Below are 16,170 nucleotides of genomic sequence, written 5' to 3'. Positions count from 1 at the left end.
GCACTTTATATTTTTACTGTGCTCTGTTTACCAAATTTTGGGTATAACAAATCCTTTAGCCCTTAGCCCCTTCAGCACTGCTCCTATTCTCCAGAAGAGAAGTCCAATCTGGAAGTGTGTGTGACTGTCCTATATTCAAATGGGGACTCTGAGGCTGGTTTAGGAGTTGCCATATTAATTTAGAATTTTAAGTGGTGTGTGTGTGTGTACAATTAGTTAATAGCATCCCCAGAGTCAGTGCTTCAGATTTTACTGGGAGAAATTGTTTCAGCTGATGTCTGATATCTCCTCTACCATTGACAAATGAGCATATACTGTTGTGTAAGGATGAAGATAGTACAGTACATGTTTTCATCAGATCAGGCTACATGAGCTCTTACCGTTTCACTACGGTGACGCCTATGTGGGCGTCATGAAGCCCCAGTAGCAAATACGGTGACGCCTACGTAGACGTCATATTTCTTTTCTGAGCTTTCTTCAGTTCAGTTGTCCCGTATAGTGTGTTGGATACCAACTACACACGCCGTATGCGCTCCTCCTACCATCCTTATCTCCACCAATCACAAAAGATAAGCTACATGCATCCCGCCTTGTGTCTAAAATTACCCGATGGCATAGACTGTTCCCATTCTCTCTCTCTCTCTCTCTCTCTCTCTCTCTCTCTTCCTCTCGAAAGATAAGCTACATGCGTCCCGCTTGTGTCTAAAATATTAGCAAATCTCTCTTCTCTCTCTCTCTCTCTCTCTCTCTCTCTCTCCCTCCGAAGAGAGAAGCGTTCACTTTCCTCTTCGAAAACGACATAGCAACTAAAAAAAATAGCAGCATAATACACAAAGACAAGTATGACAAGCTCGGGTGCGCGGCATTACCACCCGTATATCTACAGGCGGGCTTTTTTAACATCCGGCGCGAAGGGTAGGATTATTAGCAGTCCAGCTTGTGGTCCTAAGACATGAACTGGACCTTTCCTTAGCATAACTTAATTTTTCTTAAATGTTACTTGCTTTAAATTTCCAATATCCTCTGTCAAATTTTCATCAACCTTGATTAAGGTAGGCAAATCAGTCAAAAAAGAAAAAAAAGATCATTTTATTCTTAATTACAACCTTTAAAAAATATACAATATTTTTAATGCACAAATGTGCAATATTTTGAATTCTAAGGCATATTATTTTGAACCATTTGGTCTTCTAACAAAACAAATGTTGCCTAAATATTTTGTAACATGGTAATTTTGCATTTAATTGCTGAAAATTAATGACAGTATCTGAACTGTTTTAGTATAGAATCAACATTTTATTTTTGTGCAGCTATTGCATTAATTTTGTTTCCACCACACTAGGCAAAAAATCACATAAGAAAACTATGTACAAATTACATAGTAAAAAAATTCACTATGTAATAATCCATTTGATGCATTATGTTCATCAGTCAACCATATAAATGAACTAAGATACTATAATACAACAGCAAGGAAACCTCAACACACAGTGTTACAAACAAGTTGTTATATATAAATGATAATGATATATACATAGTGAGTGTGATAGATACTGTGCCATCATGCTCGTTCGTCTCTTTCTTCCGTCATGACACTTGCTTTTTTAAGAGAAAACTCTGAAACTATGGAATAATGGATAAAATTTGGTGACATTTGTGGATCCTCTCAGTCCAACATTTTTTGTAGTTCACACAATATTGTTTAATAACTGGTCAATGTTTTCCCCACTTTACATCAAAATGTGGTTGACTAAGACTATAATGGGATTTCAGCATATGTTAAGTGTGATACAAAAAGTTTTATTTTGATATAAATTAGATGCCTTTAAAAGTTACCTCTTCCATTTCCATCCATAACTATTTTTTATGTACATTAGTGAAAATATTTACATGGTGTTATATTTATATGCTCAGAGAAAAAAATCAGTATGGAAAGCTAGATCAGATCAGGAAGTCTTCCACGTTTGCCTCTTGCTCCCATTCAATGGATAACTGTGGTCATTTTATCTGAACATTTAAGGTGTTACTCCTTTCTAGGTATTTTCTGTGGCCTGCGGCACTGCCACATTTATACCAACACACCATGTCAGGTAATTCCTACTTCAAAAATTGAATGATGTAGTATATATACACTGATGCTCCCAAAAGGCAAACTAATGTAAAATGTTAATTTTTATTCATTGCATTGTTTTTTTTTTTTTTTTGCAAATATCACAATACTTGAAGTTTCTTCATGACATCACATCTATGGATGACCAAGAGAGAGAGATAAAGAGGAAGGGTGGGATTGGAGCAGGTGGACAAGAGGTCAGGACTAATAATAAACTTGTGATCATTTGTCCAGTACAACATTGGAAAGGGTAACACCTAAATATTTCAGATAAAGTGGTCAGACCAAAGCAATATTTCCTTGGTCACAAAAGTTAAGCTTGAGTAATTGTAAATAGGCAAGTATGATGAAAATAGATATTTGCTCTTGTCATGTTAGGTGACATGATGTTGTGTAGAGTGTATGTAAAACATTTTGTAGATTTGGGAATGACGAAAAAATCTTGTAAAATAGTTATGTGATGTGGTAGAGATGCGAGACTTAAAAACTGACAGCATGAATAGAAAGGCACAATTATCTGTCTTGTGGAAGATTGAAAGAACAAGGAAGATATGTTTATGACATGAAGATACAAATCCATTTATGGGAATGTTTTAAGTGACTACAGCCAGAGATTCTCAGTGAAACAAGCTTGCATTACAGATGCAATCTTTTAACAATTCCTTAAAAGGATGGGAACATTAATAGCTTTATGTTGTGATAGGAAATGAAAAGTATTCTTAAAAAAAAAAAGATCGTTATTGATAAAGCTCGTACTATTGTATTTACAAAATGTACATGACATGTATGTCTTGAATGAATGTTTAAGAATTGTACATGTAACAAGTGACTGTACACAAGTTAAGTTCAGCACTGCTGCAACACTTCCATCTATTCTTTTAAAAATGAGACTGCCTTTCACAAAGGCTGCTGAATTATTTATATTTTGTGTACTTATAAAATTATTAGTTTACAGAGCAGGCAATTTTTAAGAATAGGCATGATGAAAATTGCAAGATCAGTTAATTTTTAGTTTGATACAGACATGATTCAAAGGCTTTTGTTATATAGCTACTCTTGTTTTTTCTAGTAAACTAGAGGAGGTTGAATACCTACCTAGCAATTCACTTTTATGATCTAAACAGGCATTGTAAGACACACTGGAAGATAATTTCACTTGTGTGATGTAATGGACAGTTAACCTACCAGTGTACACGTAGTCAATTTATAATCTGAACACTGATTGCCATGTGTTCCATTAGATTTTTCTTCATTTTTTATGACTTATTGAATTTATACCACTTATGCATTTATATCTAACAAAAAAGACAATTGAAGATAAAGAATCAATTATTAATGAATGCAGCACTGACATTGCTGTTGAGTACTTTAGAATTAGGCAGCAGTCATCATAAATCCAACCCAATGGTACACACTACCTCCTCAAAGCTTTGTGACATTATTTAACAGTAATCAATATAATACAACACTAAAAAAAACAATTGAAGAGATAGTATATAACACCATGGTGAATGAAATGTAATTTATATAAACTTGGTTTTCATAAAGAGGAAATAAAAATCACTGACATGGAACATAAAGCAGTAGTCTGTGGTCAGCTTACTAACTGCATAGGATCATACTCTATGTCATACTTGCTGAACAATAAATTAATCATGTGAATTGAAAGGCCTGACATTTTGCATAAGAGGTAACTGGATCACTGCAACTATCATGCAATTCACTGTGACATCTCTTTGAAGGGAAAAAAAAAAAAAAAAAAAAAAAAAAAAAAAAAAATTCCATAGATACAACACAGATTTGGCAAAGTTTCCATCACAAGACAAATTAATAGTATACTGCATTTAAATTAACTCTGCAACAAGCACTGGTTCTCCCTGGGCATTATAGGCAAGATTACGGGAACCTGGAAGAGTAGAGGAAGGCTCATCTGGTAATGGTCGGTTAGCCAAGTCTGAAGGCTGGAAGGTTGACCCAGTGAAGGATGTTCTCAACTCATGGTAATCACCATTCTGAGAATAAAACATTGTATGTATTATCAGTTATAAAAGCTTTCTCTCCTTTTATGTCCCTTCTTTAAAATGTGGCTAAATAATTTTTTTTTTTATATATATTTTGTACAAAATATGTAAGTTAATTCAAGATATGTCATGCATACAAACTACTCTTAACACCTTTCTGCATGAGAGCAACAACTTCTAGTGACTGTTGCAAGGTGGCTGCCTGTATCCATTCAGTGTTTATAAACACGACTGACCAGCGAAGCAGCACAGGAGTGCTGGACCTCACCATAAATCCATATTGAACTAGTTTTGCCATGCTGCACTGCTCCACAGAATGCCTCATGGCCAGATTAGCTTGTGCTTTGTGTCATGACTACTCACTTGCCCAAATATAGTCATCAGGGGGAGTGACGTCTCAGTGTAGCACAAAACAGCCCATGGTATGAACACCACTTACGACAACTAAGTTTTCCCAACTCCAGCCTACATACATCATGTGATTGATGTCATCCTCAGTCACAACTTTATCATGTACTAGCCTAGAGACAAAAAAAAGAAAAAAAAACTTCACTAACCTGATGTAGAGGAGACCGAGGTGTCTCTACACCTGGAACGCGAGGACCCTGAGCAGAGGCTGGTCTGTGGAGATGGTCAAGGGTGGCATAATCATTGCTTTCACCTGGATCTTCCCCAAGAGTGAGTGTGCCTCGCTGCAGACTTCTGAGCTGCAGGGAGCGCAGTGTGCCACCGTGGGACTTCTGGATGGTGGCATAGGTGTTGCTCTGAGCATCAACCTGTTAAAAGAATTAAATGCTTCACTGGTATACACCTACTGTGTTAGTGATGTAGAAATTTTGTAGTATGTACAACCAATGCAATCTATTTTTTATTGCAATGTATTGCTTCAGGTGGTGTGTACACACTCAAACACTGTTACCATATCATTTAGCAAGCAAGGGGAGTTAATACGGTGACAAATGGGGGAACAGATGAAGTTGTATACTATTAACTTCTCCTTTGTCCACCAAGCAAGGACCAGCAGATAATGTTTGAAGCTGACGTTTACTGGCAACACGTGCCTGTGTGCTTAGGAGACGAGTGGTTATTGACAGCATTTAGTGTGGTACATCATAACTTTGGTGCACAAGACAAAAAAAAATCAAATGTTGAAATAGCATGTGAGATCTATCAATTAATAGCCTCAGTTTACTTGGTAAACAATTAAATTTGTTCATGTGGCTGGCAATATTGTATTTCCACGCCTCTGTCTCGCCAGACAGTGTCTAAGGTTTTAAAAAGCAGTGTCTATCACACACCTTTGTGTTCACTGCTGATGCCATTACCACTCTTTTCTAGTAGTGATAATAAGGAGTAGGACTGAAGTTACAGATGAAAAAATGAAAGTACAGTAATTGCCCGCGTATCCGGATCGCCACTATCCGGAATTTGCTACTATCCTTAGCTGCCCCCAAGCATATTCAAACCTACCGCTAAACAGCACAGCACTTAGGCGCATCACAATAAAACTTTTCCTGTCGTTTTCAACGATTTCCGTTGTTTTTTTTTTACTGTTCTGTCAATTCTTTCCGTCGTTTTGAGCCAGACGGAACACACCGTTTTCCTCTATCGTCAATTTTTAGGCAAATTAAGATCTATGGTTTCTAACCAAAGCTTTTATAATAAAATTTATTTTCTTGCTAATTGGAATGATGCTATAATTTCAACTTAATAGCATCTTCATAAGTATGTATATGTAAATATATTTGTGTGTGTGTGTGTGTATATATATATATATATATATATATATATATATATATATATATATATATATATATATATATATATTGTTCCAGCCTAGCAGCAAAAAGTGGTTCAGTTATTTGTTTACATTTCTATGTGAGACACTCCAAGGCAGAATTTCCAAGTATCAAATGGCCAAGATGAGCTGTTCTGTCGTTATGAGTTTATTTATTTTTATAATTAAATAACCTTTCCGTCAGGAAGCCATTTTTAAATTTCTTGTGTAACTGTCATAGCCTGACTCACGCCCTACACAGTACGTGGCCAGGAGTCAAGTAGGGAGGTGTGTCATTTAGCTCTCTAATTTTGCCTGACAGGTATAAGTTGACGAGAATTAGAATGAGAAACATCAAGAAGAGAAGACAACTAGAAACAAACAAACAAACAAATGTATGTTGGGAGACAGGAGACTTTCAATTCTGGCCTCCCCACTCCGTCATGCGTTTGATCTCCCCCTCCAAGACTCTGCCTCACTGCCAGGCTTCTCCACCATCTTCTCTATATCATAAGACTTATATGATCTTTTCAAACTTTCTTCTTTTTACTGTCTTCATCATCACAACTTTACATGAAATACCGTATTTTACGGCTTACAAGACTTTTTTTTCCTAAAAATACTCTGAAAAATACTAGTGCATCTTCCAAGATGAATGTTGTATTGTAAGGCAGCATCCAACCTCAAGTGAGCTTGGACACTTGACATAGCGACCTGGATTTGTATGTTGAATCATTACATAATAATGTTAGCATAAGTACCATTTAATTTAGCCTTTTATATTATGTAAACTCAGTACTTAGGTGTTACAAGTATTTATAATACCATAATCCTTCTTCCTGCAGCCTACTCAGCGTGTGGAGAATATGGGCCGCTCCCTCGTCTCATTGCAACACACACATTCATGCACATGAACGCACACACATCATGCAAGGTGCCTGTATACCTTTATTGATAGAGCATCCAAGTGGCTTACTCATTTAAGAAAGAGTCAAAACTCCACTTGTGAATTGTATTCACATTGATAAAGCCTATGAAGCACGACTGCAAAATAAAATAAATACAAACTGCAGCACTGACATGTTCGGTTTCGGCAATCGGACAAGTATTCCGTAATGTAAACAACAGGTCCAAAACATGCCGACGCCCGCCACTAAAACAAGAGATGGACTGTTTCACTGTGTATATGTATTTACGTATGGTGTTTTTATTTACATAGTTTTAAATTTGTGGTGAGCGCTTCAGCAAATTTGTAATGAGTGGTGAAACAAAAGTGTCTTGCAGAATCCTTGCTTTCTGATGTGTTTGTATTCAGTGGTCGGATATATGGTGAATGCATTCTTGTATGAGAATCACTTTTTTTTCTTAGAAATTTCTTTCAAATATTAGGGTGCGTCTTCCAAGATGCAGCGTCTTACAAGCCATAAAATATGGTGGCTCTCACAATAACACTATTACAAAAAATTATGTTGCGACAAAGGTAGAAAGCTGTACCAGACAAACACAATAAATACTTCACTATCATTATCTAACTTCAACACACTAATAATGACTCGGGTAGTGTCCAGTTCAGCAGTGAAACAGCAGATTGCCATGACGCTGCTGATGGCACACCTTCCGAACCCTCACATTTTCTAGAGAAGTAGGTATCTAATATGTTGTTATTCTATTATTCTCCAGGAAGTCATTATTGTATACACAATCATTTAATGTGCTTTCATTCATTGTTTTCTTACCCATTTGGGTTATGTACATGTTTTTTTCTCAATTTATAAGGGGTTGTTGGGAGAGAAAATTCCGCGTATCCGCCAGGGCCTTGGCTGCTATAATCCGGATACGAGGGCGATTACACTACAAGCAAATCAAGTAACGAGCACAAAATACTCTGAAAATTCTTCTCTGTACACACACACACACATAATCACACCACTCAAGCTTAACCCGTACAGCGTCAGAGACGTACGAGATACGTCGGTTACTCTGAGCAAACCGGGCGTCAGAGACGCATGAGATACGTCGGCGAGCTTCCTCGTGTTTTCGCAGGTATTGCGTCCTCAAAACCTACCAGTATACTGCCATCATGCACTGTAGACATTACTCATGCTGCCTCCTCGTCCCTGCTAACATGAATGCTTCCTGTATTTATTTATTACATATCTGAACTTTAGCAGTTTCTGCTGCCTTCAGCTCGGTGTAGCATAAACTGATGCTTCAACTCCGCTAATATGAACGCAGCGTAATTTCCATTACTTACTCTCACCATTTCAAATGTTTTTGGTAACTGTTATATTGTGGTAGTGAAAACTTTGTATGACGAATTTTCCAATAGCTTTCTTTTAAGGAAAAACAAATACATATTACTCGGAAAATATTTGCACCACGAAAGGCAACACTCCCTCGCGATATCTCGTGTCTATTTTTAGCCACAAACACTCCCAAACAGCAAAACATGACATGTTGTTTTTCTTTCAACTCAGAAACGATATTATGCATGTGTCCAACTCGGGGATCGACTGGTGAGAAACGAGGAAGCAAATAAACTATAATCACATAAGGCTTTGCTAAGTAGCTAACCTTAGCGCAAAACATCTCGCACCAATTAATACCACTTCCAGTCAGTTCTGGGAGGAATGACTATCATTTTCATTTGTTTCACATCATTTAAGACTGGTTTAGCAAAAAAAAAAAAAAAAAAAAAAATCCATGATGTGGCCAGCACTGGTGAAATCACAAAGTCTCAGATCTGACGCTGTACGGGTTAATTTTCCACACAGTGTAAGTGCTTCTTTGTTTAGCAATATAGCAAGGGACTATTGTAGATTATTTATTCTGGTTATTTGTTGGAAAATTACTTTAATTTTCCATAAAATACCATGTTATTTGATTTTGTATTAATATTTTTTTGGGTGTAAACAGATTAATTATAATTAGATTTTATTATTCTGAATGGGAAAATTCATTTTGAGATAAAGAGTATTTCGGGATAAGAGCTACATTATGATACAAATTAAATTAATAACCCAAGACACAACTGAAAATCATTAATGGAAAAGATCAATAAGCAGCGAGATTACTACACATACGGATACGAGTTACAATACCTGTGACAAGTCTATACTGGTCCTTCTCTCAGGACTCCACTCTGCATCTACAGTCACACTGGGACCCTGTGATGTGTTGGGTGGGACACTGACTTGCGACGCATCAAACTCGCTCATTACTTGCATTGTGAGCTCCTGTTCTTCGTACATCTTTAATTTTCTGAAATAACAAAAGCAACACTTAAATGCAAAGTTCATCAATCTTCATTGCAAAATTTTGAAAGCATGATTTCATACAATAAACCTTATTAAAAATCTCAAATAAAGTCTACTTCTGTATCTGTATTAAATATACATGAATAAGAGTAGCCAAAACATAGTGTGTCTACTCCATACTAATCTACCTGCCCATTCATACACATCTATCTGCCCATTCATACATGCTTTGCATATATTCACATCAAATTATGCACTGAACACATTCCTGTTCCTAAAGACTAAATTCATACTAAATTCATAAATATCTTAACCAGTATTAAGAAAATACTCACTGGTCCACCCAAAGGGGATTTTCTGTGGTGTTCAATCCCAAGTCCTCATCAATATTACGCTTGATCAAGTGTTCTGTTGATCTGCCTGAAGGTGTCATCACCCTGAGTGAATACAAACAACATATTAGATCAATTAATTCAAAACAGCTACTTTTATTACATGAAATTTTCTTTTTGTGTCAAATTAAATTGTCAAACTTTTGTAATTCATCACAACTAGGTAAATACAAATCATCATCATACTAAGAATCATTCCAATCTTTGAGTTCAAATTTTACATAAAAAAAATAGACCTTTTTTAAAGTTTTACAACAATTCTTAACAAATGTATTAAAGATGTCAAAGGTGGTGACTATCATTGAAAGCTCAATAGTATTCAAAATACATCTTTACTTGAAACACAGTGCATATATAAATATGCAAACTATAAAGAACACAAACTATATCCTTAAAAATACAGTACAGAAGGTAGATGTTAAGACCCACCAGTGTCTGAGGCAGCAGCAGACTACCAGGAAAGAGATGAAGCCAATGAAGAGCACAATCATGAGGGCAATGAGGCCAGCCAGACGGGCATCCACTTCTTCTTCCACCTCCTCCACTGTTGCTGGCTATTATGGACATGATATTTAAATGTATATTTTCTTTTGTGCAGCATGAATACTATCTATAAAGCCCCTTAACTTCACTATATATTTCATCTCATATGTTAAAAATATTGAAAAAAAAAAAAAAAAAAATCTTTCAAATAAGTTTCTTAACTTATCTTTAATGAAAGTACAAGTTTCCCATGCTGCTGTGGCCAGGTTATACTCACAAAGATATGCTTGATGGAGGCTGTGTGAGAGTTGTTAATGAGGGTGGAGTAACCAAGGTCAAGACGCTGCAGCACCACCGGCACTGGCATCACCTGATCACTCTGATTCACCAGATGAACCAACATGTCTGTCCTGGAAGGTACAGCAAGGGCCATTTACTAAAGAACATTGTTCTGTTGGAACACACTGAAAAAAAAAATTATGGTACTGAAACTACTTTCCTGTAACAATTATTCAATATCAGTACTTTTAAGTGGCTCTTCTTTGAAGCTATTTCTTCCTTCATATTAAAGACATACCAATTGATGCATTTAAATCCTCTTTTTGCATCTCCAATTTTCTGTAATAATCCTATAAGAAGCTCTTTGTTACATTATTCCACCTCTTTCAGTTGGTATTTAGATTACTTTTTTATTTTATTTTTTTCCTATTTTTTTCTCTTCAAAAGGTATATAATTTTTTTTTTCTTCAAAAGGTATATATATATTTTTTTTCTTCTTCAAAAGGTATATAAATTTACATTCTCATGAACTAATGATAAACTGTGAACTGTGATGAAGCTTGTAAATGTGAACGCCATAAATAACAGTCAACAGCCAAAAATGTCTTACCTTTCCCGGTTGATAGTATTGTCAGGACTGATGTGGTAGCGTATTTCATCCACTACAGCAGTACCCTCAGCAACCTAACAAAAGACATTATTTAGTTCAAAGATATGACAAAAGCAAATAAATGAAGAAATTGGCAAATTAACATGAATTAATAAACTTGCCAGATCTAAAATAGCCCTGTATTTCATAATTCTGGTGAATGAATTATCTTAAGTATATTACTAGCATAAGTTTTCACATAGGTTGGTCCTTTAGTACTCTGCAAGTCTAAATATATACATGCCTGTGGTCTAACAAATTAGTTATAATGGCAACAATTAAAGTTATTTATATCCATATAAAATTAAGTTCTTAGAGATAAAGGGTAGGGTTTCTACAAACAAAGCAAATCTGCCAAAAAACGAAATCTTTAACAACACAACTGACAAATATATATTGGTAACCACTATTATAATAATATATATATATATATATATATATATATATATATATATATATATATATATATATATATATATATATATATATATATATATATATATATATATATATATATATATATATATATATATATATATATGATAAAATAAAAAGCTAGATAATTACTTTAGAGAGTATAGCAATAACATCTTCCTGATACTGCATGACCTCCTCTGGGGGTTGAGCCAACACCACACGCACCAGGTCCTCCCGCTCCCACACCCCAATCACAGCTCAGCCAGTCCATGCTGCCTCACAATCGCGCTCAGTGCCTCCCTTTAACCCTACGTGCTGGATTACTCTTTCTTTTGTCCCCATGTTATTGTGGGTTTACGTGGATTATATACATCGACGATGAGTGATAGTGATAGCAGTGTAGAGGGGGAGGCCCTTCCACCTCCCGTAAATGTGTGGCTAAGCCCGAGCTGTGGAAGAAGACTGTAGCAAAGAAACAAAGAGACTACAAAACGGCAGGTTGATGCCCGTTCTATTGGTGCCCCATGCTCATGCCCAAACAAGTGCTTTGAAAAGATATGGTGAGTGTGTATACTTTATTATAACTAATCATAATATTTAAAACTTATCTTTTACAGGTACTTTCAGCTCACCAAAGAGGTTTTTCGAGTTACGACCCTTTGGCATAACACGCCTCAAATGTATCGCAGGTGTGGAACCTTCAAGGGAGTATTAAAATTTATTATTATTTATTCTGACTCATTAAAATCACATACACACACAAACATACCTGAGGAAATCATGTATTTTACCAGTTGGCCAATTTTGCATTTTCTTCATATGGTACTCAAAATCAAATGATGCTGTTGAAATGCAACAGTGATGTGCCACATTTAAAGTTTTATATTATTCTTAATCTCCACCAAATAATTTACAAGCTTTTAAATGTTTTTCCATATCTGGTGTACTCCAAGCAACAAGTCACACTTGTCTTAACCCCTTCGCGCCAGATGTTAAAAAAGCCCGCCTGTATGATATACGGGTGGTGAGAGAGAGAGAGAGAGAGCAAGCTTGTCATACTTGTCGTCTTTGTGTATTATGCTGCTATTTTAGTCACTATAAGCCTTCAAGAGGAGAGAGAGAGAGAGAGAGAGAGAGAGAGAGAGAGAGAGAGAGAGAGAGAGAGAGAGAGAGAGATTTGCTAATATTAGACACAAGCAGGACACATGTAGCTTATCTTTCAAGAGGAAGAGGGAGAGAGAGAGAGAGAGAGAGAGAGAGAGAGAGAGAGAGAGAGAGAGAGAGAGAGAGAGAGAGAGAGAGAGAGAGAGAGAGAGAGAGAGAGAGAGAGAGAGAGAGAGAGAGAGAGAGAGAGAGAGAGAGAGAGAGAGAGAGAGAGGGAACAGTCTATGCCATTGGGTAATTTTAGACACAAGGCGGGACGCATGTAGCTTATCTTTAGTGATTGGTGGAGACAAGGATGGTGGGAGGAGCACTAGGATTTCAAGGACAGCATACGGCATGTGTAGTTGGTATCCAACACACTATGCGGGACAACTGAACTGAAGAAAGCTCAGAAAAGAAATATGACGTCTACGTAGGCGTCACCGTATTTGCTACTGGGGCTTCATGACGCCCACATAGGCGTCACCGTATTGAAGGGGTTAATGGTGTATTAAGCACATTTATCTGGAAAGTCTTCTTAAAATCAACCATACCAGTTGCGCCTTGCCTCCCTTCACTCACCTGGCCGGAAGAGGTTGGAAGCTCTGATGGAGTACGAGAGTGACCCATTGATTCCTGCATCTCCGTCCACAGCACTCACCATCCTTACAAAGCGTTCCACCTCAGCTTTGTGTGACACACCTGATGGATAAGATTTTAAATTTCTATTATTGTACTATGGGCAGAATTTTCCTAAAATTTGATCTAGACACAGACAAGGTCATAAATTTTATGTCCATAAGGCTCCTTTATCAATCTACTATCAATATTTTATTTACAACACTACTACTGTGTACAAACTCACCAGCATAATAAACATTCTGAAGAAAGAGTGGTGGTGTGTCATTCTCATCCTCAACATTAATGGTGACAATGGCCTGAGTGGGGTCCTCAGGATCATGCACAACTTCCTGCTCAGGGTCTATGATGAAGTTTGGATCATTTGTGGCTTTGATCACCAAAGTATAGGAGGCACGTTGTTCCCGATCCAGCACAACATTGGTGTATAGTTTTCCATGTAGCTTGTCTAGATAGAAGCTTTCATGGGAGTTGCCTGACACCAGGTAGTAAAAGATCTTGGCATTAAGGCCATCATCAGGATCATATGCTTGAAGCTGGCCTATGAAGGAAAGGAGTAAACTTAGCAGTCTGCAGTAGTTTCCATCTAATTATTCCACTTTGTTAGAATTGTTATAAAAAATACTTTGGATACTTGAAATTAAAGCTAAATCACTTTAACTAAGACAAGTTATTAACAGTAGAAAAGACCAAATTTATGCAGTAATCAAACAAAATATGCAGTCTCTATATTATCATCTAGGAACAACAAAATAATTCTTTTGAACAATCTTTTCCTATCATTGTTAAGGAAAGGAGAGCAAAAGAACTAGAATGTGCAATGATGAAATTAATGGACAAAACCAAGAAGTGATTCTTGTTGAAGTTGCCTTTTTAAGGGAACATATAAGAACAGATAGATTGCATACCAATTAGTGTGTGCTTTGCAGTGTTCTCTGTGATGCTGAAGCGGTAGGACTGGGGCAGGTTGTCTTTTGGGAACATAGGACGATTGTCATTCTGGTCTTCCACCACCACAGTGAGGAATCGCAGGGTCTCATATGATATTGGTGATCCTTGATCCTTTGCCATCAGTACAAGCTGGAAGGACAGATATTGCTTTCATACATTAAGCCCTTGTTTATTGCCTCTATAAATAAAAGTACTGCCATATGCTTTAAACTTTTAAGCAATAAAGAAACCTTACAATATTTAGGGAATGCAATTTCTTCCCTCAAAGTTGAGTCAAAAGTACAAATAATGTAGGAGCCCATTTTCATACTCCTCTGGCAGTGAAACAGTATAACAGAGTAGGTTTGCATTTTCAATATACAATAGTATACCTTGTCTGCACACTGGCAGTATGTGTGGCCAGGCTCTATCCCCCTGTGCTATGTAAAATTAATATCATATCCTAACAATAAATTTCAATACTACATTATGTGTAATAACATATATTCTTGAATACAGAATTACATATTCCAGTGATTTTGTGCCCTTAAGACATGAAAACCACCTGGTTAGTCTGCTCTTTATTGATGGAATACATCACACCAACATTTTCTACTCCAAATAGTGTAATTAAAATGATTATGAAAAATGTATCTTCCTCTGCCAGCTTACCTCATACTTGCTCTGCTCCTCTCTGTCAAGGATACGTTTAGTGGTAAGTAGGCCAGTAGTGGGGTTGAGGTGAAACTCTGCAGTGTCCTGTACCACCTGTTCACCAATACGCAGGTGGTAGTGGACCTCACCATTGGCTCCTGAGTCCTTGTCCTCAGCTAGAATAGTGATTACCTCCTGCACAGCTGAGCTCCAGTTCTAAAAGAAGGGAAATGTGATGCCATTTAGTCAAAGATAAAAAGTAACATTTCAACGAGTGAACTGAAATATTAATCTATTATGGTTAATTTCAACTTATGGTTTCCTATTGGGTAAACAGAAAAATTACCTAAGTTTAGGTTTTTCCACTCACCTCTTGAACCATGACTGTAGTGTTGGGCAAGCCGGGAGAGATGAATTTGGGCTTGTGCTGGTTCTGAGGCAGGACTGTGATGTGCACAAGTGTTTGGTCATTGTATTCACCTGATGGATAGAAACATACATAAAGCCCAGTATTCATATTACTAAACTGTACAGTAATCCATGCTTAGGTCAGACCTGAATAAGCCAGGTATGATGATGATATTTTTTCAACAGATCTAGATGTATATCAAAGATTTAATTATAAAGGGATGCTAAGTGACATGAGTCCATGTTAACTTACATACATAATGCTAACACATCGTTATCAAAATATATACAGTGGGCCCTCTACATATGAGATTAATTTGTTCCCAGATCGAGCTTGTATCTAGAATTTCTCGTATCTCAAACAAATTTTCCCCATAAGAAATAACTGAAAAACAATTAATCCGTTCCCGGCCTCCCAAAATCATCCAGGTTAACCCTAAATAACTATAAAACACATCTTCCAATTACTAAAAGTGCATTCAACACAAGAGTGCAGGATCAGGTCTGTATGGTGGGAAACACACATGCTGGCTGATGCTGGGCAGTCTTGACCATGCAGCCACTTAGCAGGAGCATCTGGAAATTCTTGTAACTTGGATATTTCTCTCGCATGTCGGTCAAGATTTTTGCTCGAAAGACATCTCGTGTCTCAAATTTCTCATAAATAGAGTAACTCGAATGAAGAGGGGCCATTGCATATATATATATATATATATATATATATATATATATATATATATATATATATATATATTTATTATTATATTTAATATTTATATATATATATATATATTATATATATATATTATTATATAATATATATATATATATAAAATTTTTATTATTTTATATTTATTTTTTTTTTAAAAAAAAAAAAAAAAAAAAAAAAAAAAAAAAAAGGGGGGGGGGGGGGGGGGTTTTTTTTCATTTTTTGTTTTGGTTTTGCCTTGTAAAATAAAAAAAAAAAAAATTTTTTTTTTTTTTTTTTTTTTTTTTTTGGTTTTCCCTTTG

General features: G+C 36.2%; 1 protein-coding gene across 1 annotated transcript in view; it reads right to left on the bottom strand.

Annotated features, from left to right (window-relative positions):
- Positions 1-1,074: 1,074 nt before the first annotated feature.
- LOC123515855 (cadherin-87A-like) overlaps positions 1,075-16,170 on the bottom strand; it is an 83,429-nt gene continuing 68,333 nt past the window's right edge. Inside the window, exons 26-38 of the mRNA XM_045274741.1 lie at positions 15,122-15,231; positions 14,770-14,967; positions 14,076-14,247; positions 13,394-13,708; positions 13,111-13,230; positions 11,536-11,642; positions 10,930-11,003; positions 10,318-10,450; positions 9,987-10,111; positions 9,501-9,602; positions 9,010-9,169; positions 4,689-4,907; positions 1,075-4,122 (exon numbers count right to left, since the gene is read on the bottom strand). Of these exons, the coding sequence (XP_045130676.1) occupies positions 3,955-4,122; positions 4,689-4,907; positions 9,010-9,169; positions 9,501-9,602; positions 9,987-10,111; positions 10,318-10,450; positions 10,930-11,003; positions 11,536-11,642; positions 13,111-13,230; positions 13,394-13,708; positions 14,076-14,247; positions 14,770-14,967; positions 15,122-15,231 (2,003 nt within the window). The 3' untranslated portion in view covers positions 1,075-3,954. The remainder of the gene's footprint in view (positions 4,123-4,688; positions 4,908-9,009; positions 9,170-9,500; positions 9,603-9,986; positions 10,112-10,317; positions 10,451-10,929; positions 11,004-11,535; positions 11,643-13,110; positions 13,231-13,393; positions 13,709-14,075; positions 14,248-14,769; positions 14,968-15,121; positions 15,232-16,170) is intronic.

Source organism: Portunus trituberculatus, chromosome 40, assembly GCF_017591435.1.
Source record: "Portunus trituberculatus isolate SZX2019 chromosome 40, ASM1759143v1, whole genome shotgun sequence".
In the NCBI taxonomy this organism is placed as follows: Eukaryota; Metazoa; Arthropoda; class Malacostraca; order Decapoda; family Portunidae; genus Portunus; species Portunus trituberculatus.
Note: the sequence above shows the minus strand (reverse complement) of the source record. Positions and strands in the feature narration are given on the sequence as shown.